This window comes from Corapipo altera, unplaced genomic scaffold (assembly GCF_003945725.1).
Source record: "Corapipo altera isolate COAL_440 unplaced genomic scaffold, ASM394572v1 55, whole genome shotgun sequence".
Lineage (NCBI taxonomy): Eukaryota > Metazoa > Chordata > Aves > Passeriformes > Pipridae > Corapipo > Corapipo altera.
In genome coordinates, this window is record NW_020884882.1 from 3,488,883 (window position 1) to 3,512,836 (window position 23,954).

Consider the following 23,954-nt stretch of genomic DNA (forward strand, 5'->3'; position numbering starts at 1 on the left):
TTCCTATGAAAAGTTTCAACCTCCTTCATGACCTTGTGCTCACTGCACCACCATTCAGCATGTCCTCCCTGAGCCCAGGGCTCATTGCTCATTCCCAGTGCTCTGCTGGCCCTCATCCCCACTTTCCCAGCACATCAGGTACTTCCTCCTCGCCTTTGGCTTTAAATGGCTGGGGGGCAGCACGGAGAGGAGGGACTGAAAACACTCAGCTGTTACCCCACCACACCAAACCCCACAGAGAAAAAAAAGGATGAAAGCCCAGGAGGTTTTTTAAGCTGGTATTTTTATTAGAACTCTCTACATAAAGCACCTTTGCCTGCCTTGAACTGACAGCACCTCTCCGAACAAGCTCTTCCGTAACACAGCACAAGATGCTTCGAACTACTCGGCGTTCCTGGACTTGGACACGGCCGCCCTCACGGCCTGCATGATGGCATCCTTGTCGATGCCAAACATCCTCAGGAGCTCCGCTGACTTCCCGCTGCGGGGCACCTGGGACACGGCCAGGCGGCTCACGGTGACGCCGGGCTCGCCCACCACCGCGGCACACACGGCCTCGCCGATGCCACCTGCGGAGAGAGGGCAAACATGGACTAGACCGGAGCGTCCGAGCAGGGAACACACAGGCTCTGTGTGTGCCTGAGCAAAGGGCCCTGCAAGGTACAGCCTCGGTCCCCAGGCTTATGAAAACACCAATCACATGTGTCCAAGTTGGCCTTTCCTTATATCAAAGGCATTCTGAGGACAGGCAGCCTGACATTTCTGAAGTACTTCCCAATCAGCAGCCAGACACACCTGCCTCTCAAGGGCACAGGACTGTCAGCAAGCTCTCAGCACCTCAGCAGCAGCCACCGAGGGATAGGTTTAAAAATACATTTAGACTGAAGAGTATTTACGAGTGTACTTAACGTGCTGAAATTCCAACCAATCTCAGCAGCATTTCAGAGCTCCATCTCTCCCCAGTGCTGTACGTGCCGCTGGGCACCTCTCTGGTTATGTAACACTCACAACCTTTGCTTGGAGCTCAGCTCACACTGAGTCACTATCACTGACAGGGACAAAGGATGCAATGGGAACTGTGTGGAGGCAGGAGAGACACTGGAAGCAAGAGTACTAGGGAAGAAGAAAACACACGACTTGTGTCCAAAGCAAGTGCTCTGGGACCTGGTAGGAGAGAAGCCTCAGTGCTGCCCTTCAGTCAGGGTGTTATCTGGGAGGTCTTCCCACAGCTTGGGCATGGTGGGATGTAACCAGTTGAACTGAGCCTGCAGCCAGGGGCACCTCTGCAGGGCAGCTGGTAAGATCAGCCTGATGGGGCCTGCAACACACTCAGGGTTCTGATGCTCATACAGCTGCCTTGCCCTGCCTGCTCCAGAGAGCTTAAATAGCCTGTTCAGCACCTCACAGTGTCATGATTTGCCATCTTGCAAATCTGCAGTATAATACTTGTCCAGAGTTGAACACTAAGCTTGAAAATTATGAGGTTCAGTGACCTATAACCATCCAGAGTCTGGAACAAAAGTATGGTGTATCCAGCACTTATGGCAGATCTAGCTCACTTCAGGTACCTAGCAAGAGTGATGCTCACCTTAAAGTAGGGTGAGCAATATTATCATAATTATATCTACTAATTTCTATTAGTAGATATCTACAACAGCAAAGAAAGAGGGAGGAATTTATCCCACAGGGACTGCAGAAACTGCCAAAAACATCTGATTTCAGGCAACCTGGAGCCAAGCTTTTGGACACAGGGAATACTTAAGAAGTTTGCACAGCAATGGTCTCTCCTGCAATTTCACACCTGCAGAGCAGCTGCTGTACAGCCACTCAGAGAACACTCCTGTGCAGAGCCCCTGCAGCACAACAGGAATTTACAATTTCACTGGGCACAAACGAATCCAGACTTCACTTGGACCAAGCACAGAAGAGCACACAAGGCTGAGATAATCAGAAAGGCAGCCCTGATTAAACCACTGCATCTGAGGAAACTTTCAACCCTCAGTGTCACTTGACAATCCTAACAGCAACAAAAAAGGCTGAAATCTCTCTTTTGCTTTAATGGAACAACAGCATCAGATCCCCTACTCCTCTGCTGGGTCAGAAGCTGGGAGCTTCCAGCCCCTGAGGGCTGTGACCTCCCGGACCCTGCTCACCTTCATGGTAGTGGTCCTCAACAGTGATGATTCTACCCTTGGTTGCTCGTGCACTTTCAAGTATTGTCTTCTTATCCAGGGGCTTTATAGTGAAGGGATCAATCACACGGATGAAGATTTTCTCTGCAGAAAACAGAATGAAATGATTTGCAACATGAATGTGGAGCATGCAGGACAATGCCAGTGGCACAGGCAATCCCTGTGACCTTCTAGACCATTATGAAAACTCCCAGGTACCTGAACCTACGGCTTGTCTACCACAGAACTCAACCAACCCTAATTTTTGTATGCATTCTTTCTCCATGCACCTTGTGAAATAGTAATATCCATATATATCCATAGTAACATCCATTCATTCACTGACAAGACAGAAAAGCCTTGGGTAGGTGACTCAAGGTCACTAGGAGTGCCCATCAGCAAGACATGTAACTGGCCTTCCCCCAGGTAAGAGCAGAATCCACTCACCAGAAAATCCTCCTTATTCAGATTGTCAATCACAATTTTTTTCCTGGACCTTTATTTTACCTTTAACTTTACTGTCAAACCAGCCACAATTTCCTCCTGATTCTTTGCTTTTATAGGCATTTTGAGTTTTTTCTTCACTGCAGGCTGCCACGTCCCAGGTATGTCTGAACTGCCCCAGCCCTGCTCGGGGCACCCTTAAGGTTGGCACCAAACTCAGGATCTGTCCTGTGCTCATAAGGCAGGCCCAGATGGCTCGTTAAAACTGCACACAAATGGCAATTGTTTATAAAGAATAGCAGTTGCTGAGGTTTTGTCTGACCCTGGCAAGCTGAACACTGGGTCAACTCCTACACATGAAGAGGCCCTATTGTCACAGTTTTATGACTGAAGGCTCTTTAGTGGCCAATACATTTTGGGTATTAGATACTGCCTCTGCACTGAGGGATTATCTCTCCAGAGGTTGTTACTCACACTTCAAGATCAGCAGAGCATTGCAAAGCATGGTAAAATACAGAAAAGTAACAATGGTTCTGAAAATGCAACTTTTAAAATGTCCTAAGGCTGGTGACTCGAGGTCATGACAAAGCATCAGTCCACCCAGACACTGCACACAAAGCTCCCCGTAAGCCACGGGCAGCATTAACTGTATTATCTCCTGCTATTTGTAATCTCTTCCTGGGCGCAGTCCCCTGACTCACAGATGGGGCTTTCACGGGTTCTTTTTCTTCTTATTTCACTGAAGGATTATCATGGCTGTGAGATGTCAGCGCTCTTGAGCACTACAGTGGACCTGTGCCTCCTCCCAGGCTGTTCCAGAGCTGATCCATTCACTCAGAGAAGCCCAGGGCAGCTGCAATCCAGGGCCGTGTCCTGCGGGGCAGTGTCCTGGCACACGGGGACAGGCTGTGGTTTGGTCCCTGGCTGTTTGCAGCACATTGTGCTGTGACCATGTGCCACTCCTGCTTCTCACACACTGTCTCCAAGCCTCTGCCCAGGGCACTATCACACAGATTAGCAGTTCTAAGAAGACATTGATCTGGCCAGTTTGGCAATTTTCATGGCTATTAATACTGCTAAGACAACTAAACCCCACTCCATTTTAGGCAAGACTGGCAGGCTAGAACAGTTTCATTAATGTTTACCAGTACAAAGGGTGAGCAGTTAGGCTGACTGGTATTGATTTTTTTTTTTTGCTGTGTTAAATTACAGAAAAGGAAAAAAGCCCCACCTTTCCTCAGCTGCTCTGCTGCAGCCAGAGCCTCATGCAGAGTGACTCCTGCTCCAATCACAGTCACTTGGTCATCCTTGCTCTTCAAAATCACCTGCAAGAAAACATGTCCAGGTACTTTTAACAGTAAATCTCACAGATTATTTTACATTTCTAGAGATTTTATTAGAGAGATCAAATCTTTGGCATTGCAGTGCTTTAGAGGGAAAAGGGCTTTTACAAGAGGATCAGTGAATATTTTTTCTGATTCTGTTTATCTGTGCAATATTTACCTTTGCCTGTCCAATATGGAAGTCCTCATTGTTGTTGTAAATGACAGGATTTTCAGGACGACTAGTTCTGATGAAACAAATGCCCTGTTTCCAAAGTAAACATGTGAGAAGTTACAAAATCAGAAAGGTGTTGACATTCTAGTTGGTAAACCCTATGAAAAAAATACAGCAAAACAACTTTCTATTTGTGTGGTGTTCATCCTTCTATGTCACCTCTGGTTCTACTGAGTTAACTCCCCCCTGCCCCACCAATTCCCATTAGTCCTTTTTTGGTAGCTGGTTGTTTCAAACATCACAAAACACTTCACCTCTTCTTACAGCACACTGATAACTTACAATTTCCTTTCTGACTCCAAGATCTTTAACTCTCTTTGGAAATGGTTCTCTCAGGGAAATGGAGAATCCTACTCAAGTTAATTAGAATCTTAGAACCTTGCCACATATGTGCAAATGTTACACTTATCAATTTTAAAGCAAAAGAAGAAAGGCTGGGCTGAAGGGAAAAATGCTTTCCATCAGTTAATGTTCAGATGCCCTTCCAGAAGAAAAAACTTGTACTTTAATCTCTCCCTCACGCTCCTTTCCCTACCCTCCATCTTTTTGTCACAAATTGTTCATTACATTTGTTACACTCCAAATTTCTACACTCCTTCACTGAAAAGCTGTAGTAGCAAGACTGAAAAACCTAAAATTATTTGCTCCTTTCTCAAGAAATACTGCTATATTAAGGAGATGATCCAACCCAGTGCTGCCCATGGCATTTGACCATTGCTATGTCCAAGCTGAAGGTCTGAGAGATCAGAAACTCTCTCAGAGCCAAGTGGGAAGTCTTAGTTGTCTTCAGCCACAGTTCAACTTAACTGCAATCCATCACTGGCAACATGGGAGCAAAGGGTGGCCTGTGGGACTGGGAACTCATGTGAGCCCCAGCTCCCAGTGCCCCCAGGAGCTGTAGCCTTAGACTGACAGAGCACCTGACTCCTGAGCTTCCACCTGCAGGCACTTGATGATCAAAATCTTCAAGACGAATTTATCTTTCCACATCCAGCTTCAATTTTGACCCCAGAGACATCGTACTGGGAGTGCACTTCTAAGTTTGCTGATACCTAAGAGAGTTACACTTAACCTTATTCTGAGCCAATACATATTCAAACTGCAATTGCCATGTAATCGTTTACATCTCCCCAAATCTGGCCAGTCTGTTCCAGACTGTTCATTCTGCACTCGCCTGGAGAGAATGTCTGCAACCTTTCCTTGCATAGAAAACATCCCACTGCCACACTGGAGCCTTTGAAAGAATTTATGTGGGTAGAGACGTGCAAGAAACGTGCCAGAAGCAACAAGAGTAGTACAAAAGACAGAATTATTCCCTGGCTCAGAAATACTGTGATGCAAACCTTGGTGTTGGCAGCTATTTCCACTGCTCTTTCAGTGGCTACAGCATCACTGGGATAAAACACAGTGGAGTTGGGAATAGACCGGAACATGCACAGGTCCTCCAGTCCCATCTGAGATGGCCCATCCTCACCTGAAAGAATTAAACCAGGGTTACAAAAGGGCAAGGGCACATTTCTGGCAATCACTCAACACAGCAGTGAGGGTCAACGTAAACCAGGCAAAAAAGAGAAAAGTATAAAATCAGGCACACACACGACATGCAAGTCTACCTGCTTGAGAAAAGAATCATCTTCTCCTTAAACTTGGAACCATCTAAACAGTAAATAAGGATAGAAAGAGACTAAAAAGAAAGAGAGCTGGGATTAAAAAGAAAAATAGGAAATAAAGTGTAACAATAAAACAACACAAAAGGAATACAACAAATTGGAAGGGTACAGATACAGAAAGAGGGTCACGAGATATCTGAGCATCCTCAGATTTACATGTACTGAGGCTACACAAGCAAAATTGATACTTGTCAGTAAGTGTTCCTCCAGATTTAAACTGCTGGAAATGTGAAAGGAGAATGGCATGTGTTCCATCAGAAATGGAGAGTGCAATTGGTGCAACTACTCTCAAATCCTTGGGCTCATTTCAAGATTAAATGAAGGGTATGTATGCATTTTTCAATACCATAAAAAGGTGTTTTAAGGAGCAGCAGGGCATCCGTGTTGTTAATTTAACAACTCAAGCGCCTCGTGGCATAACCTGCAGATCCATGGAAAGGAATCCCTGGCCAGGACACGTGCTGGATGCCATGGATTTCCATGGTTAAAGAAACAACCACCACAACACCCCCCACCCCCCGTGACCTTATGTAACGGAGCTTTGGGAATGGCACTGCTCCAAACCAGCCATGCAAAGAGCTCTGAATCCAGTCATGTCCCAGCCTGCAGCAGCAGGGCCATGAGCCTTCCCACATGCACCCGCTACCTGTTCGTCAAGAAGGACGAGTTCACGAGGAAGGAGGAGACTATTTTCATAAGGGCAGCACAAAACTCTGAAGAACTTTAAATATGTTAAAGAAATCAAGCATTGAACTCTGCCACTGTACATGCCTAGTAAAGTAACCACCAACCAGGAAGAGAGAGCTTCTCTGCTTTCAGTCATGACACGAGAGAAACCTCTCAACATCAGCTTCTAAATCTGTGTGCACTCTTGAGTGAATGAGTGGGATCTCAGTGGGCATTTTCCTTTCCTAAAATGCACCCACACAATGCAGACATAGAAGAAAAGTGAAATTATGGAGAATAAAATTATCAGGTACCTGAATTCGAATATTATTCAAGGTATCATGCTTTTCCTGCTTTTGCTACAGTGGTGCCAATACCACCAGCACTCATAACTCACACCAGAAATTTACAGAGTAGTACTAAGTTGTTTGGCCCCAAGTCTTTAAGAAAATCCCAATTTACATGGTTTTAGAGTACCATAGATCAAAAGAGAGAATAACTCTCAAAACCTCCATTTATAGCATAATAAAAAAAGTGAGTACTTAATATAAACAGTATCAAATGTCCAAGATATAAAACTGTCTAAACAACTGATATTTCTATTTTTGACAGATGTACACTGATTTCTTTCCTTGCATATTCAGTTTGGAAAATACGGATTTTTCCATTACTCTCTTACGACCTTAAAACTTATTTAATGTTTCGGTCCATCAGCCACTATTGGTCTAGGAGTGAACTTAGTACAAGTTCAGAAGGTCATTTCTCATAAATTTAATGGGTCCAAATTTCAGTGCAGCAGAAGCCCAGGTCTACCTAGAACTGCATACATAAAACTTCAATTTTCACCACAGATCCACATCGGATTCTGAATTCCATGCAGATTTTGAATTCCATGCAGGCCCAAAGTTCTAATAGGACATACACTTAATTCATACCCTTCCATTTAAAATTGAATTTTTTAACTGCTCAACGGTTTCTCTGTGTAATTTTCTTTATAACTCTTTATGTAAGTTGCAAAACTTATATAAACTTTATACAACTCTTTATATAAGTTGCAAAACTTTGGGTTGAAATTCTTTTTTGAAAGTCAAAGTTGGGGCCTGAATGAGATTTGTAATTCCAATGACTTTATAAATCCAAGTATGCACTTGGCAATCACAGCTCCCAGCAGAACATTCCAAGTGCTGAAAATTGAAACCTGGGAGTGTAGTTCTAGGAGACAATTTGGGTAGCTCAAACGAGTTTTATCTTCTTAAATGAGCAAAGACCAAAACTAATTGGCTTTTGCACCAACACACTTTGCTGCTTGCTAAAAGTCTTAAACTGGATTGAACTAGACTATGATGAGGTGGGAGGACTGATTTTAACAAGAAAAGAGACTTGTAAAAGAATCCCTCCCTTAATGACATGCAAAAGCCATAATCTGATACACTCTACATACAGTCTCCACTACTACAGCATATTCTACACAGCAGAAAATTTATATCAAGTATATATATGTAGCAAGTTTGAGGCTCTGGATGACAGTACACATGTTTACAAAGTATCTTTAAATCTTTACCAATATTACAGGTCAAATTAACTATTTTGTTTTAAACATAAAACCCCCAAGTCTTCTCCAAACCATACTGGCAGCCGAAACTACTAAATCAACTGCAAAACTGATGTATGCAGAGAGCCTTCATTTACTACCCTGTCAGCTCTCCCTCCCTTTCTTTTTCCCTATGAATACCCACTACTTTTTCAAGCATGAATGTCTACTTGCATTTTCCTTCTTGGTATGCAAGTCTGTTCTTGTTTTCATGGGTGATGTCTACGCATTTCAGTTAAAAAAAAAACCAAACTCCCTTCCTTCCTCAAACCAAAGTCAAACCCCAAGATGATCTGACATGTTCCAAAGAGCTAGGATGGGAAGCCAAGACCAGGGCAGGTTCTGCTGGCAAGGGCCCTCAGCCTGTTGCTCTCAGGCTGCACTGCTTTGGTTTCCACTGGCAATCCCTCTTCCCACACCTCTTGAGTGGATGGATTGCAGGACAGGGACTGGGGGAGCAAAGTCCCTCCATTGTAACACATGTCCTAGGGTCAGCTGGGATAGAGTTAATTTTTTTCAGCTGGTACAGTGCCATGGTTTGGATTTAGGATAAGAATACTGTTGATAACACACTGATGTTTTGGTTGTTGCTGGGTGCTGTCTACCTTAAGTCAAGGGCTTTTCAATGTCCTCATGTCTGCCAGTGAGGAGGTGGACAAGAAGTTGGGAGGGAGCACAGCCTGGACAGCTAACTGGAAGTGGCTGATCACAGCTCAGGGGCAGGCTGGACATCAGTCAGTGGGTGGTGAGCAATTGTAGTGTGCTTATTTTTCCTGGGGGTTATTTTTTTATTTACAATTATTATTAGTAGTAATAGTATATTTTACTTTGTTTCAATTACTAAACTGCTCTTATCTCAACACATGAGTTTTTTTCTGTTCTCCTCCCCATCCCACTGCAGGGGCAGTTTTGTTACCACCTGAGTAACCTCTACATATGTAAATCTATGGGAGCTGATGAGATCCATCCCAGAGTCCCAAGGGAACTGGCTGATGTAGTTGCCAAGACACTCTCCATGATATTTGAAAAGTCATGGCAGTCAGGCGAAGTCCCTGGTGACTGGAGGAACAGAAACACTGCACCCAGTCTTAAAATGGGGAAAAGAGAGGACCCTGGGAACTACCAGCTACCACCCTGTGCCTGGGGATCCTGGAACAGATCCTCCTAGAAGCTGTGCTAAGGCACATGGAGCACAGGAGGTGATTCAGGACAACCAATGGCTTCACCAAGGGCAAATCCTGCCTGATTTTGAGCAACCTGGTCTAGGGGAAGGTGTCCCTGCCCATGGCAGAGTGGTTGGAACAAGGTGACATTCCCAAACCTTTCTATGATTCAATTACCTGAATTACATAACAGCTTCACAGTTCCTGTTTCATCACACTTGGAGATTTTGGGGGTTTTTTTAATCAATGCATGAACAGTTCTAGTAGTAAAAAATACTGAGGTAAGTTGAAGCAGTTATTTCAAACTGGTGATCTTTGAAGGGTTTCTGAGATTGATGGACAAGAACATCTGGGCAAGAATAGTATCTTTAGTTTCTCACTTTAGAGACTGGGAAACAAAATAGAAGCACATGACTGCAAAGATGAACAGGAATCTAAACTCCTCAGATTCCATCAAATCCCTTTATATCAGTCTTTACTGGCACAGTACAAAAGCTTGTAGGAAAAAGTCCTATTTTCATTGGGCCAAAGAGAAAAAAAAGCAGGTGAGGGCTTGAAATCTTCCTCATTCTTTCTAAATACAACACTGTGTCTCACAAAAGCAAATTTGCAAATACGACTTCCTCCCACCAGTGTCACACTGCTACAGCACCCCAGCTACAGCACTGCTTGTCACCACAGAGCATGATCATCCCTAACTGGATGGGAGCTGCTGGCCCCCAGGTGCCCTCACCGATGGAGACGCCGCAGTGGGAGCCGCAGAGGTTGATGTTGCTCTCGGAGATGGCGGCCATGCGGATCTGGTCAAACGCCCGCGTGAAGAAGGTGGCGAAGGTGCTGGCAAAGGCAATGGTTCTGTCCCGAGTGGCACAACCGACTGCAACGCTCACCTGGAGCAGGGAGATGGTACAAGAACAGTGAGTTCCTCATTTATCAGTTGTTTCTGAGACGTCGTCTGTCCGTGGGACTTCTTGCCCTAAAAATTTAGCAGATTAAAAATCTCTGCCCAGTCCTGCTCCTGATTGTTGGCTTTTCCAACATGGAGAGGAAGCAACTTGCTCTTCCACTATCTATCCTCCTGCATCTCCTCTGCTCCTTGCTTCAACTGCTAGCTGTTGTTGATTCTTACTGGCAGCTTCTTTTCTTTATCTGCTCCAAACAGCCTTTCACTGAACTTTAAGAATTATCCCCCTTTCTTTTACTGGATCAAAAGCTTACACTTTCAGCCCAAAGGACACAGTTTTGCTATCTCCAGAAGGCAAAAATTATCATTACCGAGAGGGAATGGATTTACCTGTGTTATTTAGACTGATATTTACTAAAAGGGCTCTCCTTTAGCAAAATGGAAACTAGAACAAGATTCCTAAATTGTTTATTGCTACAATTACCCCATATACTTATTTGAAAAGCAAGTATTAGAACCCCACTCTATGGAGACTCACTGCATGGCAACACCAGTCTTTGGTAAAGGCAGGAGGGTAGTTACCATGTTCTGCTCAGCAATGTAGCACTCGATGTAGCGACTGGGGTGTTCCTTCTTGAAGAGCTCTGAGAAGGTGGAGTTCTTTGTGTCCCCATCCAAAGCAATCACTCGATCGTTGGCATGGCCCAGTTTTGCCAGTGCAACCCCGTAAGCTTTGCGTGTAGCCCACTGGGAAAGGAAAACACAGCAGGGCTGTTGGAACTTTCTGTTTCTACAGGTATTTTTTTCCTTCCCACTTTGTTTTGCCGTTAAGTCTATGAACATACAGTCAAAACCAAAACACAGCCAAAGGCATTTTAAATGACAGTAGTATCAAAAGTACATATGAGAACGGTGACTCGCAGAAGAGTAAATAAAAAAAAGGAAAAAGAAAACCACAATGCAGCATTAGGACACATTGTGTGCTAATGTATTGGAATTGGCAACTCCCTACCAATCCAGCTAGGAAATTCTTAAAACCTTGCTTTCTAATCATGGAAATTCACTGAACTTCGTAGAGTTTCTTTAATTTTAAATGCACATAAAGTAGTTCAGATAATTGATAATAGTCACAAAATGAAGAAGAGTGATTTGAGTCTTCCTATTTTAATATACCCTTTCAATAGCCAGCAAGTTGATTGTCTCACATCACAGAGGCAGGTGTTTGCCTGCTCAGGTGGGTAATTGAAATTGTGGGAAAGGATAACATGAAACCTCCTGCCATACATTTACACAGTCTCACACTTTGAAATATCTGACAAACAGTGAAAACAAAGGGAATACCTTTTCTCCCACTTTGTAAGTTGGTGGAGATGGCATCTTAATGTTTCTAATATTTACTATAGGTGCATCTTCTTCTGGGAGGGCTGGAGAAAGCTTTTTCTTATTTTGGATTTTATCATCTATTTCTTGAATGACTTGTTCAGCCATATTTTTTGGAAGGGGCTTTCCATGCCAGCTTTCCTTATCTTCAACACCTGTGTATTTAAAAATCACATTACAAGTAAGAAAAGTATAAAAACAATCTAGGTTTTTAGCTGCAGATTTTACCCAGGTAAGTGCAGTGGAGTATAACAGTCTAGTATTGTCTTCCAAGGAAGAAATTCCTTAAACAATTACAATAGTAATCAATTGCATTAAGACAGACATGTTTAAACATATAAGAGGAATAATTTACTCTGAACTTGTGACAAAATTCCAGTGTCTTCTACTTTTAAATTGGCACCTAACAGACTTGGTCTGTAAGTGTGGCAGGAAGCGATCAGTAAATCAGTGTGAACATTTCACATGAAATTTCAACAGTTGGGCCTGATTAAACAAACTCGGTTAAGTTTGAAACAACAGCTAACCAAGCTGTCTAATTCAAAAAGCTGACGTTTTTTACAGCTTTATTTTAATAGCTTCTGATGACTCTTATCTGTGCACCTGGCACTAACACCACATTACCTCTCTGGCCGATACACTGCTTTCCCTGAGCAAGTCACCCCGAGTAATGAATTTTGCTTGCTTACTCAAAGAAAAGGAATGAAGATATTCACTCCTGTTATTAATATTTATCTGGTCAGAAAGGCAAACTTGCAGAGTGCTGCTGAAAGCTGGAGCTGAAGAGAATCACAGCAACCCCTGACAACTGAACATGCATTTACTCCACTCCATGGACACAACGCCCCGTTAGCTGGGACACATCTCACTTGCAAGAACCATGGTAACTTTCTCAGCAATAATGGTGTTGAGAAGGGCAGAGAGTTTGAAAGACTTTCTGCCTGCTATTGCTCAGATGTGCAGGTACACACCTGTCCCCTGGACAACGATATTTATGTGAGTCTCACACCATGTAAAAATTCCAAAGGATCTTAGAGACACTGTGAAAAAACTCAAACAGCTGCTAACCTGTAAAATAATTTCTACAGGCTACTGTACCCTGTATGTCCATGAATTCCACATCAGATAAGAATTAAGCTGCAGTATGACCTGGTAGCTGATGGACCCTGTCTCATGCAGCTTTGTCAAAGCTGTAACTGCAGCACCCCCCCCCCCCCCTTGTTTTCCATGCATTGGAAAATACTGCCTGTGGGAACAGCAGACACAGCCACCTGCAACACAGGGAACAGGGACCTTCTGTGACAAAGCTACTCCCTTCTCAGAGTAGTCTCTGTGAGACTAGAGATCAAGGGCACGCCAAGAAAGTGGCCCTCATTTGCCAGGACAACTTTCAAGAGCAAGTCATATGGTACAATGTTTCCCTTGTCCCCAGCCATCTTCCAGACTAGAAAAGACTTTTTATAGAGTAACAACTCAAGAACAGTTGCCAGCAGAGGAAATCCTGCTCTGCAACAAGGGAGTTGTAACAGCCCAGTCCAAGTGCACCTGGGTAACATGAAGAACTGAGTCACATCTTTGCCAGCCTCCAATGAAGCCTCAGGCTGATTGTCCTCCTTAAGAAAAGGCAACAAAGCCTCAGGCTGATTGTCCTCCTTAAGAAAAGGCAACAAAGGAAGGAGACAATAGGGTGAAATTCTGAGTTTTCAGATTGTATGGAAGGATTATCAAGTAAAAAAGCTGACAGGATACAATGTATTTCCAATGTATGAAACGTTAAACTTCTTTATTTTTTACTAATGGCACCTTTATTGCAGTACCATGCACTTATCATACACGTGAGCCTGCACAGCAAGAGATGTTTTATTACCTGATATGCCTTTGCCTTTGTAAGTCTTTGCAATGATGGCTGTTGGCTGGTGTTTGGCCTGGCCAAAGGCTTTGCAAAGCTCCTCCACACTGTGTCCATCCACGATGATAGCATGCCAGCTAAGAACACAAACAGATCAACTGTTTCTAAAGGGTTTTAGCATGTGACACTCTCTGGGAGTCAGCAATAACAATAACGAATACTAATGCCATTCCAGTGCAGTGTCTTTTTAAGGGACCCAAAGTGTGCCAGAAACACAAACTAGCATTTATTTGATATCATAAAAAATACCACAGTTGCTTTTTTATAATGCAAAAAGAGTCACAGAGGCATCAACAGCTACAAGCAAAATTCACAGCCCACAGATAACTAAGTTATCCTACATTTCTTCAGATATAATGGCCATTTTTAATAACAAGAGCAAATCAAACATCTAAAAATAAGATAAAAACTGACAATGGAAGCTGATTAAAAAAAAAAAGCTCCATCATAATTTGCATGGCTGCTATTGTATATGACAGTTTGGGTTTTGCATCTACATAGAAATATGAAACTAAATGAAAGCCAATACACAAAGAATTCTCATCGTTTCCATGCTGTGTTTTTGCTCTACTTGCTATGACAGTACATGTGGTCACACAGTCATAAAATCTGTATTTAATATCATAAAAACAGTTTTAAGATCCTCTAACAGATGTATCTGAGTAAGCAGTCCTCTTATTTTTCCTCTAAACAACAAATTCTGCCACTTTTAATATTCCTGCCGTACCCATAAAGTCGACCAATATCAGGGATTATGAAAGACCACCTTCCTTGGTGATGGCAGCCTTTAGAGCTGCAAGCTCATTTGAACAATTCTGAGAAGCAAATAAAACGTACAGTTTGGACTGAGAGATTATCCTGAGCTCCTTCCCCTCACATACCCAAAGGCCTCGCAGCGTTTCTGGTAGATTTCCACGTGGTGCTGCAGAGGAGCGGGGTCACTTTGTCCAAGACGGTTAACGTCAAATATGGCAACCAGATTATCCAGCTTGTAAAAGCCAGCAAAGGCCATTGCCTCCCAAACAGAGCCCTCAGATAACTCTCCATCTCCAAGCAGACAATACACTCGATAGCTAGAAGAAATTAAAAAAAATTAAAATAAATTAAGTTTGATGTGTAAGCACTATTAAATTAAAAACCAAAACCCCTCTAAACAATTCAGAGTGAGAATTCACTGCTTTTTTCTATCCCAAACTCAACTCCCATTGCTCAATGCATTCACCTCAGATAACATTACATAGTAATCTTAGATAAATCAAATTAAAATATTTTTGAGCTGGTACACATTAGAAAAATAAGATGAGAAATACTGCATTGCCTTCCAAATCTTTGTCTCAAAAAAATCAAGTCTTAAGCCTCCCATTGCAAGGCTTGACTGAACAGGCCCATTGAACACTGTCACTGTGACTCAGCAGGATCTGAACAATGCAGGAATGGTTACTGGCTGCTTCCTCCTTCCTACCATGGACTCTCTGGAAGGACAACCAGCACCTGAATTTCAGGCAACTCTAAACTGTGGATGAATTCAGCTATGGTTTAAAGCATGCTGCATAACCAAATTCAGAATTCAGGAAAAAGATAACCAATGTGATATGACTTCATAGACTATTTCTCTAAACACTAAGCCTTTTATTCAGGTAAAACTCAGCAGGAGCACTGCCTCATCCCTGCAGAATTCATCCCCTGCATTTTTCTTCTATTACCACTCTCTTTTTCTGGATGACAAAGCTTTGTAAATGTTTATTACCCACTAAAATTAAAACAGAACAGTAAATTAGCCTTCAAATATACAATTTTAAAACAAAATAATCGAGATGGCTGTTGGAGATTTTTTTCTTACTAGACATTAAGCTGTAAGAGAATCTTGCTCTGAATCCCACCTGCCTTCGGCTAAATCTGAACTCCTTTCACTGAAGCTGCTCCCCAGTGCTGCACGCAAGACCACCTTTTCCTTTTGTCATGTAAGCACTGGTTAGATTTTTTCCACACGTAGCATCTGTTAAACTCAATTAAAATCAGCAAGTCATCTTTCACAGAAATGATTTCAAGCTAGTGAAGTGTAGGACACATTAACTGGGCAGCCTATGCTCGAATGTACTAGAACTGTCACATAAAATACATCAACTACATCAGGCTATTTTCCTCCTCACACAGATTGCCTTTAGACATTTTCTTTTCTTATGCACAAAACAAATGGCAGAAGCAGTCTTTTTTGTCTCTGTGGAGTTGAGTGCCTTTCTGATAACATTTTAAAGCCCTACTTTATGATCCAATGATGTTATTATTGACCATAACAGTTCCTTATCTAATGTTCTCCATTATTTGTCATCTGACTTTGAACAGACACATTTTTGGCTTGTGTCGTTCTTCTAAGGGGACATGTCCAGCCTCAACATGGCTATCAATTACTCTCTGGGAGTTAGAGGCTGTTCCAACAACTTACTGTCTTCTCTACTCAGGCATACTACCTTGCAATGCTGTCAGGTTACAACAGGAACACACATATGCACTAATTCTTGTTAACCTTTAAACCCTTGTAGTTTTGCTGGCAACAGCTTCGTAATTATCAGGCTCGTAATCTATCACTGAAAACCTGAATTTGAAATTAGATTTGGGAATGGAGAATAGAATAAAGTAGTTTTGTTTTTCCCTGACTAAGGATTTATTTTCACAAAATTTTCCCACTGAATGCCTATAATCATAAAATATGAAGATGGAATTACCTGGCTCTGTCAAAGAACTTGCCAGTGTATGCCATGCCACATGCAGCACCAAGACCCTGCCCAAGGGATCCAGTAGCCACATCAGTGAATGCTTGTCTCTGAGAATAAGAAGAGAACAATTATTTTACAATTAAGAAACAGAGGAACTAAATTGCAGTGCTAGAAGATGGTTCAACATACATCAAAATGCAGCTTCTCAGCCATAACAACATACAAGTCTCTCTAAATCTTGCCCTGAAATCCTTCTCTCTCTGCAATGTGTGTACCTTGATGGTCAGTGTCACAAACTAAACAGGTTCTCTGAGAGGGAATGGTAACTATGGCCCACAAATTTCTCAGCTATGCTTCAGATGGCAGCCGTTAAGAATCAAGGATTTTGTGTAAAAAAGGATCAACTTTCTTCAAAAGAAAGAACTGGCTGAGAATGGAAAGACCAACGAGGTTACAGAACTGGATGCAAACTCTTGAAATACCTCAAAGTTGCTTAAGGGACAAGTAAAGCCTGGATGGAACTTTACATAAGCCTTTTTTAAAATGGAAAATATTGACATGCAGGACTGTGGGGGAACTTTACTACAACAATAAAGGTAATTTTTATATGTTCACTCAAACACAGACACCAATTCAGTTGTGAAGCTGTAAGTATCATCATCCTTCTTAAAAGTCTTTGTCTTTCCTGTACAGTACAGCTGGCAACCAAGAACTGCCATAAAATACATGCTCTTATTGTTTCGCAGAAAACATCATTTTATATCAAAGGTTACAAGCACTCACTGGAACTGGGTGTCCTTCTAGGACAGAATCAATTTTCCTCAAGTTCAGTAATTCTCCTTCTTGTAGAAATCCAGCCTCTGCCCAAACAGAATACAAAATTGGTGCTGCATGACCCTAGGGAGAAACAGAAATTTTAAACAAAGTACAAGTTTCACAACTTCCTAGGATCAATACAAAGCTCTACAAAGCTGACAAACCCTGTCACTAAGAAAACACTGAATTATAAAATACTTTTACAGAACAACATTCACACTAATGCTTGCTTCCAAGTTTCCCACACCCCTGCTCAGAGCATCCCAGATCAATGAGCAAGTGTTATCCCCCTAGAACTTCTTCAGTGTACTCAGGTAAGATGCAGTGTGTGACAACAGGCAAAGTTTCAAGCTTTATACCCTCAGACCCTTGTGGCCAGGTCCAATAGGATAACTCTAAAGCAGCAGTCATCTTCCACCCTGGAGCCATCAGGAGTCACAAGAGCATGCAGAGGTTTGAAGCCATTTAGCAGCTCTGGGCAGAGACCCTGATTAATTAGAGAGGTAAAGCAAACGTGAAGAAGCAACTCTCAGTGCTTTTACCCCCTCAGCATCAGCTGCTTGCTTCTTACCAAATTCCTTATTTTAGAATGGGCATCAGAAGTGGCAACAGTTGCTATATCCAGTGCCAGAATATACATGATGGGCTACACAGCACTACTCTGAGCCACCACATGAAGAATTCTGTCTCTAAGATGAAATCTGTCTCAGTGGAGCAGGAGAGATGTGCCATGTTTTACACAGTTACGTTTTCTGAAGGCCCCTCACCTGCCTTAATGTCATATGATCAAAATGCCCCTGTGATTTCTAAGGGCATAAAGTAAAAGGGGATACAAACAGTAACAGCCAGCCCAGACGTGAGGTTTACAGTTTTCTAACCCACAATGGCTTCAGAAGTAGCACTGACTTTAATATCATCCTGGCACAGTAGGAATGCAAACTACTCACTAACTGCCCTGTTTCATGTAATGCTCCCTGAGAAGCTGGCAGGAATTAGTGCCCACTGGGATGTGGCTGCAGGCAGAACAGCAGGGCTGCAGTTAACAAGGACAGCACAGGAGCTGACTGCCTTGTTAGAAAATTGGTCATGCCAAAATAAAACAGACCTTAATGTATCCTGATAGATTTTATAGACAATATAATAACATTTATTACTTTACACTAGAACAAAGCGAAGACTTATCAAGAAACTTTATACAGACACTTTCAAACCATCTTTAAGTTATGCTACATCTTAATTCAACCAACTTTTAGTTGTCTTTCTGAAGCAGACCAATTCCAAGCTCTCAAATATTTCCAATAAATTTCTGTGCAGATGCAAGTGTAAGTAAGCACAAGTCAAGGAAGACCAGTCAACTTAATCTACAGAAAAGCAGCTCTTTCCTAGCAGAGTGAACAGGATCACAAAACATTTATTATTTACCTTTGAAAGAACAAACCGGTCGTTGCTGGCGTTTCTGGGGTCTTGCACTTTGTACCTCATGGTATGGAAAAACAGCACAGACATAATCTCTGCTGCACTGCAACATGATGTAGGGTGGCTACAAGTCAAGAAGACCCAAGATTACCACTTCTTGTTATTGTTTGCTCAGGTCCATATCTTTAAAATATCACTTTACCAGTCCCCAACTTCTCAGAATTAAAATATACAATCTGAAGTGTTTGAAAACACATCCCATCTGCCATTCCCCCAATGCAAATTAGTTGTACTTCGAGACAAAGGGAGCCTCTTATCTGGTTGAAGTGGATGCTCAATCCAGACCCTGCTGACAGCTCAAGGATGTGTCTTTTAGAGCTCTCTGTTCTTCTCCATGCCAAGGACCACCACCCTGAGGGGTGACCATGAAGCACAGGAACCTGTACAACCTTGGGCCTGAAATCAGACTCCACAGATTTATCCCACAGAAATTCACATGGATGCAGAGGAAACAAGGGCAGCTTTCCACAGTACTTGAGCCACTCACTGAGTGAAGGAATTAAAAGTGTGGCACCAGGACTTGTTCAGGCCCTGATGCACAGGCAGGGATTGGTAACACCAGATTAACTTTTGCAGAAAGTTCTGGAACATTTATCATTGTATAACATAGGAAGCACTTCATTTTACCATGTTAGAGCTGATAGAATTAAAATTCCGATTTCTAAAGAGGGCATTAAATAATGCAACTCTTGTATTTCATCTTCTACTGAAACTGGATTCAGAAATTTACTGTCTCCAGTAAACACCCAGATACATGTTATAAAATACTAACTTGCTTAAACTCTGGTTGGGAGAAGAACATCTCTATCACTTTGAAATATGGTACTAGTTGGTTCATCAAACATTTATAAGTATCTGTGATTCTGTGATGTGGGATAGTCTCTCCCTGAACTGTCTGGGATAACATTTGGAACATTCTTCAACAGGAGCATGAATTAATACTTCAACTACAACTTGCCTCAGAAACACACAGGCCCATTTCAGAGGTAATTGTGCCATAAAGCACCAACAAGCAAATACAGAACTCCCTGAAAAGGGTTCTTTCAAGTGGCAAATAATGAGTTACATATTTCATTTGAAGTGCAAAAGAAAGGCATATAATTACTTTTACATTACCGTAATTAAAATATTGATCAATGTTGTTATGCACCTGGAAGGGATGGCACTACTTGACCACTTAAGTGTACCAGCCTTGGCTTTTCAGCTGCAATAAAGCTTAAAAGGAGTAAGGAGGCTCTTTAAAAATCTTTATTAAATGTGGAAATTAGCACTTTTCGTATTTTACTGGTGTAAATAGGATCGTTTTGGATATCAGTTGTTGCTACTGAAGTACAGGAAAGTGGATGTTGAACAGTAAGAAGGTTGAAAATAACTTACAGTTTCATCTCACTTTCTCTTCTACCGACATATATTTTTCATCTTTTAACACAATATTCTTAAAATATTTGACCCTACTTATAAAACAGGACTAACTTACTATGAAAGTGTCACATTTCATTTCCCACATGTACATTACCATGCATGTTAGGATTAGACAACACTTTCACTAGAGCTTTAACCAGAATATTCTTTTTGATAGTAATAAACCTTCCCTCCCAACATCCCCAACGGTGCTGTAATAAGAGAATAAAAACATGCAAAACACTAGCAAAATACAAATTACAGTTAGTGTCCATCCCTTAGTAAGTACTCACACAGGGAAACAAAAGAATTAGCTTTAAACCATGGTTCAAACATATTAGTAAATATTTACGTATTTGAGTTAATGAAGAAGCCTTACATGCTTGTTTAAAGCTTTCATTCCTTTAATTTTATTAACTTTATACTTAACCATACTTCTATGAACTCCTGGTCTTGGTAAAAAAAGTTTTAAACCACCTAAAATGGTAACGCGTGGAAATAAAAAAAAAGCAGAAAAATTTAATAAATTACCTGAAAATTGGAAAAAAAAAAAATCTTGTTAAAGCTACAGGTAATTACATGAATTCCTACTATCAGAAATAACCAAAAATTTAACTGCTTATCAGATATCAGAAATCATTGTAAAAATCAACTACATCCTGATGGATGAACAACCCAGAACATCGTGGTGCTGGTCCCATTACTACTCTTTGATGGGTTCTACTGAAGCCTTAACTTTGAAATACAGCCCTTCAGGAGGAAACCAAACTGAAGTCCATCAGGACACCGAAATCTTGGATCCACATGAACCAAGAGTAAAATGATTACTCCAAAAAAGTAGTTTAGTAGGTGTTTTTTATTACTCAGCATCAATTATCTCCATCTACACACGTCCGCATTTCAACTAAAAAGGACAGTGGTGGAAAGTTAAAATGGAACACTGAGTTCAAGAGAAAAGCTAAAAAATTGAAGAAAAACTAATCTGCAACAAATTATCACACCACACATTATGAAACTTAACTGCCTCTTAAGAAACTCTTACAACTTCCACTTTTAAGAATGTAACCAGTCACCTCTAGGAAGCCCAGGAACTGTTTCAAAACTGTAAAAAGTTATCATCAGCTACAGAAGAGACTCTACACGTTCTGACGGAAATGTCTGCACTACTTATCTAAAAAAAACCAACCTTCTTCCACGCCCCAAAGCAAGTATGTTCAATCCTTACAACTAACTCAATCAAATTTTTTGCCCACGTAAGTCATTTTAAACACAAAATTTTTTTCCAGTTCACTGAATTTTTCCACCACAGCTGGTGAAGCACTCAAAGTGATGTGTTTGAGCAACTTCAGGATCAGACCGACTTTGCTCATGTCCAGGCAAAGGCTGTACTTTTTTTAACAAAAGGTAGAACAAGTAAAGGCTGCAAGAACTGGTGTGTCAGATCTACCACAGCACCACTTGTGTTGCAATACACACAACATTTTACAGAAATTACTTCCTTGAAAGTAGTAGGCAGCTCCTGTTTTGTCTGAAGTGCTTTTACTGCAAGTATTTCCTTCAGCTTTTACCAACTACACCTTCAACAAACACAAATTTCCTTACCAAAGTCAAAGCAAGCATGACAATTTATTTTTTTAATTAACTGTGAGCTTCTATTTAACTTACATTCAAACATCTTTCCATATTCTTGGTGCACACCAGCAATTTAAGCAAAGTGTACTGTCTCCTTCAATTTTTGGGAAACATATTCATAATGTACAGATGTTTTAGAAGTATGCATGCTTTGTCTAACTCCACAACAGACTGACTCTCTTTTAGGTATGTTACTACACCATCATCTTGGCAATCAAATCTTATTAAGAAAATACATGACTTGCCAACAGAATCTTCCCTCCAGAGCCCATCTTTCATAATCTGCTCGTTATCAGGTTGTGTAATAATTTCAGACTACACAACTCCAGTGGCAGAATAAACCAGAGGGATTAATGAAATGCCATTGTGCAAGAAGGACTCGGTATTGTAGCACACATGAACCAGGAATAAAAAGCTTGAGAAAAAATACTTTACTGTCTCTTCATCAGTATGGTGGGAATGGTTTTACTGCTGAATTCCATGGACCACAGAAGAGAAGCAGAGGCTGTAGCATGAACCTTATCCTTCAACAGCATATCAGACAAAGCAGAGAAATAATTTTATCTGCCGATAAGACAAGTAATACCACGCATCCCTGGGCCTGCTTAAAATACATACTAGAAGCTCGATACTGAAGCCCAAGTTCTACTAAGCAGATTTAGCACAATTTTTCTTACCTACAGTTTCACACAGGCTTGTGTAATAATGCCTCTACACTGCAGCTTTGAAACAAATCAAGAAGTAAAAGAGCAATTGTTGGGTATCCAGCACTTCTCCCTCCAGACTGGACCCAACAAACCCACCCCCACGGAGGCCGAGAGGTTTCCCGTGTCCCAACACCCCATTTCGCAGGAAGAACCACAGCAGCATTTCCATTCGCTGTCTGCAAACAGAACGAGTAAAGTTCAGTTTCTCTGTTTCCAGAGCCATGTGAGGCAGCTCATGCCAGGCACAGGGTGGAGACTGTAAGGCAATTCAAAGAAGCTTTATAACGTTTTACATACCACCCTTCTCCACACGAACCTCGGCATCCAAGAGATTCCTTCAGACTTTTTAAATTTTTTTTTTTTAAACACTGCAGTCAGTTTCAAAGAGGTCCAAAGGAGGAAATTGCAACAAGATGGGAGAGATTAAAAAAAAGGCCAGCACTTTATATGGAGGCACTGAAATATATTATTCAAGCAGAAAAAACGGCTTTAATTTTATATGAGTAAAAGAGGATTGTTTGCAGAGATTTTTTTTCCATAGGTAAAGCACGATCAAAGGAAGGATAACCCTGGAATCTGCACACATCAGAGCCCACACTAAATCCTGTCCAGAGGCCTGAATAAGCTGCCCATTGGAGACCACGGGCATGGCACAGATAATCCCACTTGGGCTCACTTGAAATTCTGTACAGAATTAGTTCCAACTGACGGGCACGCAATGAAAAAGAAGCCGCTTGCGCCTCGGGCACAAATTCTTTGGTTTCCAGTCCTGCATCAACTTAGCATTCCCGGCCTCTCTCGCAGTCACAACACCCGCGGGCACCGGCGCCCAGCGCGGCCCGGGCGGGCTCTGCCCGCGCAGCCCCCGGCCCCGGCCGCCATTTCCAGATGTGCCACCGCCGCATCCAGCGGCGCGGGGGGTGCGGGGCTTTGGCCGGGTCATCCCTGCCCCGCTCCCCATCCCCGCCGCTCCCGCAGCATCCCCGCACAGCCGGAGCGGGGCCTCTGCCCCAGGACACCGGCGCCTGCCCGGGTCCCTCCCAGCCCCAGCCCGAGGCCGGATGCCGCCCCGGGCTGCGGGAGCGCGGCTCCGGTGTGCGGCCGGGGCTCTGCCCGCCTGCCTGCCTCCCTCCCTCGCTCACCCGGAGCCGGCCGCGGTCGTGGCCTTGATGGAGCTGATGCGGAGCCGGTTGGCCGTGTCCTTCAGCGCCTGCAGCGTCTGCTGGTCGGGCTTGTGGTAATCCTCCATGGGGGCGAGGCGGGAGGGCCGCGGCGGCTGCGAGGCTCGGGCGGCGGTGGCTGCACCTGGGGCTGGGCTCCGCGAAGGCTGCGGCGGCGCGGCTCACCCGGGCCGAGCGCGGGGCGGAGAGAAGAGCGAGGGGCGGCCGCCTCCCGCCTCCCGCCCCCCGGCCGGGCCCACCCCCGGGAGGGGCGGGACGGGGCTGTGCGGGCCCGGCGGCTCCCCCAGCCCCGCCCGCGGGCGCCATTTCCCTCGTGCTGGAGGTGCGCGCTGAGGGGGCGGACCCGCGCTCCCGTGTTCCACCCTTCGCGAATCACGGACTCGTTCGGGTTCGGAAGAGATCTCTGGATATCACCCAGTCCAACCCCCCTGCCAAGGCAGGGTCACGTGGACCAGGTGACACGGGAGCGTGTCCAGGTGGATTTTTGATGTCTCAGGAGAAGGAGACTCCACGCCCTCCCTGGGCTGCCTGTTCCCGTGCTCTGCCTCCCTCAGTGTAAAGTTCTGCCTCAG

General features: G+C 43.0%; 1 protein-coding gene and 1 long non-coding RNA gene across 2 annotated transcripts in view; one reads left to right on the forward strand and one right to left on the reverse strand.

The window, feature by feature from the left end:
• Window positions 1-265: 265 nt before the first annotated feature.
• Window positions 266-23,555, reverse strand: TKT (transketolase). Its single transcript, XM_027640739.1, has 14 exons — window positions 23,344-23,555; window positions 18,408-18,525; window positions 16,953-17,066; window positions 16,179-16,276; window positions 14,337-14,528; window positions 13,414-13,532; window positions 11,508-11,701; window positions 10,749-10,913; window positions 9,996-10,152; window positions 5,516-5,646; window positions 4,119-4,202; window positions 3,847-3,940; window positions 2,154-2,276; window positions 266-569 (listed from the first exon to the last, which is right to left on the reverse strand). Exons 1-14 carry the CDS (start codon window positions 23,448-23,450, stop codon window positions 382-384), a joined length of 1,884 nt encoding a protein of 627 aa, XP_027496540.1. The 5' UTR covers window positions 23,451-23,555; the 3' UTR covers window positions 266-381.
• LOC113945959 overlaps window positions 10,082-23,954 on the forward strand; it is a 48,050-nt gene continuing 34,177 nt past the window's right edge. Inside the window, exon 1 of the long non-coding RNA XR_003527235.1 lies at window positions 10,082-10,179. This is a non-coding gene — a long non-coding RNA (uncharacterized LOC113945959). The remainder of the gene's footprint in view (window positions 10,180-23,954) is intronic.